At 32.5% G+C, this 10,284-nt stretch overlaps 1 protein-coding gene across 2 annotated transcripts in view; it reads left to right on the forward strand.

Moving 5' to 3' along the window:
* LOC135101580 (formin-like protein) overlaps nt 1-8,494 on the forward strand; it is a 58,688-nt gene extending 50,194 nt beyond the window's left edge. The window contains exons 17-22 of one of the 2 annotated variants that reach the window (XM_064005713.1): nt 66-260; nt 608-771; nt 925-1,053; nt 2,365-2,514; nt 3,763-3,777; nt 4,852-8,494. In XM_064005713.1, coding sequence (XP_063861783.1) covers nt 66-260; nt 608-771; nt 925-1,053; nt 2,365-2,514; nt 3,763-3,777; nt 4,852-5,061 — 863 coding nt within the window. In that variant the 3' untranslated portion in view covers nt 5,062-8,494. The remainder of the gene's footprint in view (nt 1-65; nt 261-607; nt 772-924; nt 1,054-2,364; nt 2,515-3,762; nt 3,778-4,851) is intronic. The other variant, XM_064005714.1, reaches the window with a different exon arrangement.
* Nucleotides 8,495-10,284: the final 1,790 nt, after the last annotated feature.

Consider the following 10,284-nt stretch of genomic DNA (forward strand, 5'->3'; position numbering starts at 1 on the left):
ATTAATATAAGCAATAGGAATCACAAGTTGTCTATCAGTATTTAATATATGAAATTTGTGGACAGGTAATTACATGAACAGCAGCAAGAGAGGTCCTGCATATGGGTTCAAGTTGTCAAGTTTGGACACGCTTTGTGACACCAAATCTGCAGACAAAAAGATGAGTCTGCTCCACTACATCCAAGACACTGTTCGCATGAAGTTCCATGATCTCAATAATTTTGATGCAGAACTGAGATTTATTGAAAAGGCTGCCCAGGGTAAGAAAAGCCATATTATTTTTATTGTATTTGCAGTCACAATGTATTTGGCATATATTTGGAGTGAGATCAGGTTATCTTTAAAACTAAAAATATGTTGTATGGGTTTAATAGGACTTGGATTCAGCCCTTATACATTGAAAATGTAATTGAGTTAGATAATTTACATTATAGCTTTTAACTTTAAAGACAGACTAAAATACTGATTCAGTTATCCCAAAGCATGTGAAATAGCATACAATAAAAGTGTTATCCTAGACATTTCCCCACCCCATCAGTCATATAGTTCAGAGTACACATCCATGAATTATATTTGATATAACCCTTCAATTCAATTTACAATGCAGTATCCCTTGAGAACATCATGACTGATGTGAATGAGCTAGAGAAGGGAATGGAGCAAGCTAAGAAAGAGAATGACCGTCACCGGGATATGAGGAGTGCTGAAGGACAGGCAGCCCTGGCAGTGCTGAGGGACTTCCTCAGCAACTCAGAGGACAAGCTGCGCAAGGTTAGTTCACTATTCCTCAGGTTCTGATTATCTGTATTATGTATGATTTATTGTATGCATGCATGTGAATGTGTGACTGACAACCACTCAGATTATTTATTTTATGTATACTTTGTTATGTACCAAGATTCTTATGTTTCCTTTCGTTTACAGATGCGAGCAGAAGCCAAGACTGCCCAGACTGCCTTTGCAGAGGTGTTAGAGTACTATGGGGAGAGCTCAAGGAGCATGGCCCCCAACACCTTCTTTGCTATATTTGTCCGGTTCACCAAAGCTTATAAGGTAATGTGTAAAGTAAGGTTTGCTTTCTTTAGGCAGAGAATATTCACCAAACCTTCAGAATGTCCTGTACCAGCAAACAGAATACCATATATTTTGGCGTATAAGATGACATTTGAATCATCCTAAAAAGATACAAAAAACTGTGTTGTCCTATACATCAGATACAAAAACAGTGACCTAAATGTTTTACACAAAATACCATTGTAAATAAACAACATTCTTATATTATGAGTTATGGGGATATTATGACTTATGGGGAAGTTAGACATAGTTAAGTAGGAATCCATTTTGAGAAATTGTACTGAAATGTATTCCTGTTGAAAAGTATGTAAACAAAATTTAATGTAGTACAACTGCAACCCTCTACTGGCATTGTATGCAAACGGACAAAGCAGGAGGCTGTGTGAATATTCCCCAGTTTTTCCCAAAGCTGAAGAAGGAGCTATATAAAGGTCTTCAAGGCATGGAACCCCAACCTAAGCAGCAAAGGAAAGCAAACTGGGGAGATGACTCTCTCCAGCTTGCAATATTGTATAGGGAAGAAGTCCATATACTGAGAAAAAAATTAAAGAATATCAGTATATCTAATCAAAAGAAACATAATATATAGAAGGTTAAGGTTGACAGCCTGACACATGCAGGCGGCGCAAGGCAAGGGTTTGCTTATGTTTAAGAAAACTGATCATACTGCACATAATTTTACACCATCTTCATCCATCCATCCTTTCTCATGAAAATATACAAAAACACCTATGGGAATTTTATTTTAGGTTTAGTTTTGTACTTGAAGAAGATGGTACCTTATTATTGGTAATACATTCAAGGTATTTTATTCATTGTACTGGTATATCACTGTCTCAGTTGTCTAGTGCTCACTGACCTAAACTTCACCGCAGATGGTTTGGTAGTTTGGGTATTATCTTATACTACCAATATCAGCTAAAAACCATTAAATTTATACTGAAATTTGGCAGTCATCTTATCTGAAGGTCATCTCATTTGCTGAAACATACAGTAATTGTAAAGATTCATGAAAAAATTTTAGGATAGATTTTATAAAAGTTGAATGCTATAAGTTTATTTTGCTTGATTTAAGGAAAGAATAGATGTGAGTTAAAATCCTTCTGATGAAACAGTTTTGATCATTCCTCCTGTCAATAATGAAAGGCTAGCAGTCTTGTCTTTATATTATGTGCATATATATGTGTACCTGCTTCAATGGACTAAAAATTGTTAGCACCACACAGGCATTAAAAAAGTATTTGCACAATATAGCATATAGTGACTCATTTGCTTTGTTTATGTTGCCAGACGGTGGAGCAGGAGAATGAGCAGAGGCGGCGTCTGGAGGCTGCAAGTCGACAGGCAGCACTCAACCAACAGTTGGCTCAGCAGCAGAAGCAGCAACAGGAGCAGCAACAAGTGGCTCGCAATAACAAAATTAATGTGCGCAAGCAGCAGGTAAGATCACCTTCTCTTGGTGGGAGCTTTAATTGTTCTGCCCTCAGTTATTGATTCCATTTGTAACATGACTCTGTAGTAGGTGACCTTTGATTTACAAATACTCAGTTAACAAAATTTCAAATTTGAGAATTTTTTCCTTTAGCCCTGATATAGGTGTGCAATTTTAATTTATGTATCTCTCTCTCTCTCTCTCTCTCTCTCTCTCTCTCTCTCTCTCTCTCTCTCTCTCTCTCTCTCTCTCTCTCTCTCTCTCTCTCTCTCTCTCTCTCTCTCTCTCTCTCTCTCTCTCTCTCTCTCTTTTATCCACAAGCATATCTCTCATGATATGCAACCCTATAGAGTATAACCAAATTAACAATTTTTATTAATGAATTCTATTCAAGAACATAATTATTTTTTTGGTAAGGGAATGCTTGTACAGTGAAAGTCAATGAGCTTGTCACTGTTGGAACTTACTGCATAACTAGCACTGGACTAGCAGAATACAGTTTATCCATCAAGTTCTAAACATTTTGACATGGCTAATACACACCTCAAGTCTGATGATGACATGATGTTACCATTGAAATATTAAATCTAAACTCCATGTTAAGAACAGGGAAGATTTTATTCAATTATCAACATGATATAACCAGATATTTTATTCTGTATAACAGACTAAAAGTTTACAATGTAGGTCTGAATCCTATAGCTTACATCCAATCCAAATAGTGCATGAGTGAAGGTAGGGCATTATATATGAATTAATTAATTGATTTAGTGTAGAAGAAAGTAGTTTTGAAATAACCAAAAGATATTAGGTGCAGGTACTCACATAAATTCTTTTCAGATTTCAAGCTTTCAGTTGAAGTAGGCAAATTATATATATATATATATATATATATATATATAGACACACACACACACACACACACACACACACACACACACACACACACACACACACACACACACACACACACACACACACACACACACACGCACACACTAGAAGTTTGTTCTATAATTTAGTGTATATTAGATATGTAAACAAGGATATATTTGTATAATTTTTATGTAAACAAGGATATATTTGTATAATTTTTAAGTTGTAAAGACATGGGATAATCTTTATTTTCTAGACAACCTGATATATGCATAGAGTAAGTAATCTTGTGAACACCTTAAATAGCTTAGTTGAATGCAATCTTTGACTACATAAACATATATAGTGTCTGATTCTTGGTTTTCTCATCTTTTCCTCAGGCATATGGAGGCGAGGTAAACTATATTTTGGTATTTTTTAGTGTGTGTGAAACTAACTTTTGTCTTTGTTGCTTGAATCTAATTATGTTTCCTGTCATTGAAGCTGGACACTTTCAGGAAACAAAATACACATTATTTTCCTCACAGATCATCTGGAGATAACATTACAGTCAACTCTTTACATGTGTTCTAATTCTTCAGTACATATTATTTACTAATTTTGCAAATAATACATACGGAGTATAATACTTAAACATATAGAGGTATAGCAAAAATTTCCATTGGAAGAAGGAAGGAAGGTACATTGTATCAAGACAATTCGCCGATCAGCAATTCAACACCCCTGGACTGTTAAACATTGTTGATTTTCAAACCATTGCTGTGTGACTTTTGTGTTTCTTTATGTTTGCTTCAGGTGACCCCAAAAGGGTACCAGCATCTAGTTTGGATAATAGACTAACATAAATATAAATTTCCTTTGTTGCTTTAAATTTAAAGAACTGAAGGATGAATTGTGACCAGAGCAGAAACACTTGTGTCTCTGTATTGGAGTAAAATCTTATTGTAAGGATGTTACTTTTTCTGGAATTTAAAAAAAAAAAAAAAAATTGACTGAAGAATGCTGGTGCTCTATTGATATTTCTGTATTATTTTCTTGCATGTTTTTTTTTTTACTAATATGATTCTAAATTTAAATTATTTAGGTAAGTTGGGTTTGGTAATGAGTGTACAGTATATCAAAACATTAATTTATGCAGCAAATAAAATTCTACATGACAGGGAAAGTTTGGGACAGGAATCTTACCTCTATACTGAAGTTCATATTCTCCAGACTGGACCATGCACATGTTCAAGATTTAGTCATTTACATGAAAGCTCTCTGACTAAATCATATTAAATTACACTTACAAGTATAGAGAGTATGTGATTATACTTATTCCTTACTCTAGATATCTTACTTCTTATGTGGGTTTAATTTATATTATATTTTCAAGATTTTATTCATACAAAACACTGATTTTCAGGTGGCAGTCACATTAATTTAATTTTCGTGTTTTCATTTATACAAAACTACATATACACTTGCAGGAGGCCATCATGAGTGAGATGAAGGCACGAGGGGTGGTCGCTGACAAACGTTTGCTGTCCCAGGAAGATGTGTATCATGGGGCACTTGAGGATATTCTTAGTGGCCTTAAGAATGAACCATATCGCCGAGCTGATGCAGTGAGGAGGAGTCAGCGGAAAAGAAATGAGAATGTTCGATTATCTCGAACGTTGGACGACATGGAATTTTAGAGGGTTTGTTGTGATTCGTGTACAGTGAAAATTTTTATGTGCATCTTGCTGTTTAGATGATTAGTCTGTTGTCATCATTTATACAGCAGTCTGGTGTCCAAATCCTGTAGTAATGGAATTGGGTAGTGGCTAGTGATATGTCTTTCCATTTGGATGTGCAAAAATGCTGAATGATGAGAACAGTGAGTGTTTCTCTCTCTCTCTCTCTCTCTCTCTCTCTCTCTCTCTCTCTCTCTCTCTCTCTCTCTCTCTCTCTCTCTCTCTCTCTCTCTCTCTCTCTCTCTCTCTCTCTCTCTCTCTCATGTGTGTTACAAACATTGTTTTCAATCTTTTATTCATTTTCTTAGACTTTGGTTAAAATTTTCTGGCATGTTGAAAAAAAGTGGAATATTGTGTAAAGTTTACATGTTGAATATTCAGTATGTGTAATTTTACCAAAGTTTTTAATCATTATATATTTAGTGCTAATTATATATCTATTTATTGAAAGCACAAAATTTGAACCTTTTGTTGTTAAGTAAATCAGTGTAACATTAAGCATATGGCCAGTAATCAATGTAATTAAATATCCTTTCCTGATCTGCAGGGAAGTTTTGAGTTGGAAATTAATATTTTGACTGTTGTCATCTTCAAGAAAATCATGCTATTTTTCTTTGAGTTAAGGAAATTGGCTCCAATTAGTGTATAAATTATTGAATAATGATCACGTTTTTATACTGAGTTATATATCAACACGTGTTTCCTTATTATTTTCTGTGTGAATGAACATTGGTCTCCTCAGTGGCAGGCCGGGTGATTGTGATGCAGAAAGAACATTTCTTTGTATGTATATGTGTATATATTTATATGTAGAATATTGAATAGATACACCAAAAATATAGATCTGACAAACTATTTTATATACATATAAGTAAACATATTTATTTGTGTAACCCATGACTTTGCAATCAGGAGTTTGCAGAAACCCACTTACTTCATTCTTAAACAGAACTGTTTACATTTTTTGTTTCTTTTCTTTTGAAACTAAAAGCACATTTTCTGTTGCTTATCAAAAGAGAAGGAGCATTTTATTTGATGGGTTCCTCTGGATTACTCAGCTGAAATTTGTAATAGTTGCTCTAGGAAGCAGTAAGTTCTTGCTGTTCCTCAGATGAAAGTTATGATTATTTCTAAGGAATACAGCAATTTTCTGCTGTTCTTTATTGAATTCCTTAATTATATTTTCATTATATTTTTGTAGACTTCCAGTAGGTAACTTCAACAGTATGTACACAGAGTTGCAGTTTATCTATAGAACCTGCAGGGATACACACCAACTCACGTTTACTCAGACAAGTGGTAGTTCGTGTATCAATGTTTTGTTTTACCATGGTACATTAATGACATTTTTGGAAGACTTGCCCTTTCCTATGCCTGTAAGAAAGCATGCAAGGTAGAACAAGAACAAACATTGCTTACTTCTTCCTTCTCACTGGAAATATTAAAAGGTAAGATCTCTAGCTCTCCAACCTTTTCTGTTTCAGTTGCCACTACAACATGCAAAGAAACTGAAATGTATTTTAGATTTTATTTTTTCTTATGATAAGCATACTTTCATGACATACCAAATTCAAATGAATTTTTTTCTGTTTACTTCTGGCATAATTTCCTTAATTTTTTTTATAATGCTAAAACAGATTCTTGGTTTCTGTGTTTTTTTTTTTTTTTTTTTTTTTCTTCAGTTGATTCTAGGAAACCAAGTAGTATGGTCATACCATTTTTATATGGCTGCTATTAAGTCTTTGAAGACTTGTGCTTTGTGGCCCTGTGATGTAGACTTGAAGATTTGTGCTTTGTGGCCCTTTGATGCTGACCTGTATATGTATTACATGTAGGGAAGCCAACTGTAAAGTTGCATTTGTATTTGCATAGTGAAGAAGTACATTATGAAGTACATAGTGAAGAAGTACATTAATTATTATTAACATGATTCCATATGGAAAATCAAAGTCAAAGAAAGAAGTTTTCTTTGTTAATTTCTGACAGAAAACTGATCAAAATGATAACCACAGGATAATTGAAACTTATCTGATCACCTCACCAAAGAAAGTCATGAGTAGAGTATGGAAGTCAGTTTAGCAATATTTATCATGTAAAGGAGTGGCTATATGGTTGTGATGAGTCCAGTGCTTTGTTTGCTTTCTTTGCATATTGTTTAGGATAGAATGTTCATATATGAAAAGGTATGACTGACTATTTTGAGCCACCTACCACTGAAACAGAAACAAATCATGTTAACTTAAGTGTTGGGAAGTGTGGACATGTTAACTCATTTCTGTACACACCACATTTGACAAAAACAAGTTTATAAGATTCCCTGCAGTTACATATTCTATAAAATTTACTTTACCATCAACAAAGTGCTCTGTGAGTTTCTATTGTTAAGTTGTTTTTTACCACCCAAAAAAGTTTAAAATGTGTGAAGTGACAACACTACAACAACTACAACAACTTAAGATGGAAGAAACTAGTATTTTTATAAAAAATTGTGTCATGTCAGTGTTCCATTAACTTCATTGGGCATTATCACTCTAGGAACTTCATGGTTTCATGTCAGAATAGGAGCAGCTGAGCTAATTGCTTCTCACAAATATGAGTTAAGGTTTGAATATATAGAGAATTGAATTGCAAAGCCTGTGCCTTATCATTAATTACTGAGAAATCCAAGTGCCTTGTTTAATTAATATTGTTTTAATACACGTCCTTTTATACTCTTAGTAAACTACTTTTGATCCTTAGTATCAAACTTTATTATTCAAAAGCATTGGTAATGATTATGTAGGCATCATGATATATATATATATATATATATATATATATATATATATATATATATATATATATATATATATATATATATATATATATATATATACACACACACACACACACACACATAGGTAAATAGGTATAGTTGTCTCTCAGTGACCAATCTATATTAGTCTAGTCTTTTATGTAGAAATATCCGTAAATTATGTAATTTACGTACATAATCTGTTGATGTAACTTGCAAAGTCTTTATAAATTCTGTTATTTTAACATGTAAATATTTGTATATACATTTGTAAATCATTTTATGATTTACATTTCAATACTCAATGTAAATAGAATTTGATGAAGTGGAAATAAGTGTTTGCACTTTTTTTATTGAAGATCCATCTTTGGGAGTGTAATTATCTGTAACATGCTTCCTTTTAAGTTACTTGATGGTGTTTAGTTTTGCACAGCATCATATTATGATATATAGATTATTTTTGTTACCTGACATGAGGTGAAATATGAATACCGTTTGTGTATTGTTTTGTTTATACAGTAAATGAAATATTGCAGATGTTTTCTACCCATTTTAAAGATAACTGCTTCCAAACTTAATAAAAAAAAATGAAGACTGAAACTAGTTTTATTTGAAATCCTGTCTGTAAGAAAGTTAGTCATGTCAAACCTGATTAAGAAAATGAAATGCTGATGGGTGTATTTTGTCAGGTTTTGTATGAGATGTTCATCTTGAAAACCATAATAAACATCTGCTCCCTTTACACAGAATTAGTTCCACAAAAGAATGGTGCTGCCACCTCACACTCTTTAACCCAATTTAATGAAAGAATTGCTTTTCATCATTGGGAGGCTTTTTTTTTTTCTTTTCTTTTCTCTTCTTTTTTATAGTATACAAAGTCCTTGATAGCATACTGATGATAATGATGATTACTACTGCTGCTGGTGCTGCTACTACTACAGCTACTACTACTACTACTACTACTATTGCTGCTGCTACTACTACTACTACTACTACTGTTATTATTATTATTATTATTATTATTATTATTATTATTATTATTATTATTATTATAAAATCTTTCCCAGAGAAAACTTAGAAGTATTATGATATGTAATCTATCGCCACAAACATACAACACTCATATCAGGCACACATATAGCATATAAATTAGTGATAGTCAGCTTGGGTGCATGGTGCATCCCAGGATGCATGATTTCTTACAAAAGGTAAATTTACTTGAAAGTAAAGAGGTACATGAAAAGCTATATGACATGGTCAGTGTGTGAGAGTGCACAGTAAGAAAAAAAATGTTTTAGGAAGAAACTGTAAGTGTCATGTGGGAAATTAATTTACATTGAGATTAAAGTATTGCAAATTTAAGTATTGGATTAGCATATATTGCATATCATACTCGAACGCAACTCGGGTTTGAGGCACTGCTGTGGCTTGTGGCAGTGGTGCCCTCATAGATGTGTCACTGGCTCCGGTGTTGTGCCAAATCGTTCCTGGATCAAAATTTTGCCTAGGAATAATTTGGACTAGGGAGAGATTTGACACGACGGGAGCAAAAGCGCTCCCATCGTCCAAATTGCTCCAGAGAACAATTTCAGTGGAAATCAACTACAGTATGAAATTTATTGACTATATGGAGTTTTATTAACAAATTACATAATGTATGTAAAATTATATATATATATATATATATATATATATATATATATATATATATATATATATATATATATATATATATATATATATATATATATATATATATATATATATATATATATATATATATATATATATATATATATATATATATATATATAATTTTTATTTCAATTTATTATCTTCGGAGTGTCCAGGAAAATAAGGATCTTTGTTTAGATTATAACAAATGAAACAATACATATATGAGACAATTAATGAACATTTGCTTAAAAAGAACCGAAAAAAAAAAAAATAATAACTTATAGTTCCAGAAATTAAGTATGGCATTTGAAAACATAACATAATATTTCGATATTTCGAATCACTCATAACACTGAAGTGAGCATACAATAATTGTCTATGATGTGAACCATTTCATTGTCTATATATATATATATATATATATATATATATATATATATATATATATATATATATATATATATATATATATATATATATATATATATATATATATATATATATGATTATGAAGACATGGCACGTATGTAATATTTCAAATTCTCACAATACTGAAATGTAGACACATACATACATCTTTAAACCAAACAAACCGACTTATCCACATTTTCATCAACTAATTATGAAGTATGTAGGCATGTCCCCAAGTAGACCTGTAACTCTGGTGGTGGTGGTGGTGCAGGCGGCACTACTGAGGACACTACAACGAATTC

Source organism: Scylla paramamosain, chromosome 6, assembly GCF_035594125.1.
Source record: "Scylla paramamosain isolate STU-SP2022 chromosome 6, ASM3559412v1, whole genome shotgun sequence".
Classification (NCBI taxonomy): domain Eukaryota; kingdom Metazoa; phylum Arthropoda; class Malacostraca; order Decapoda; family Portunidae; genus Scylla; species Scylla paramamosain.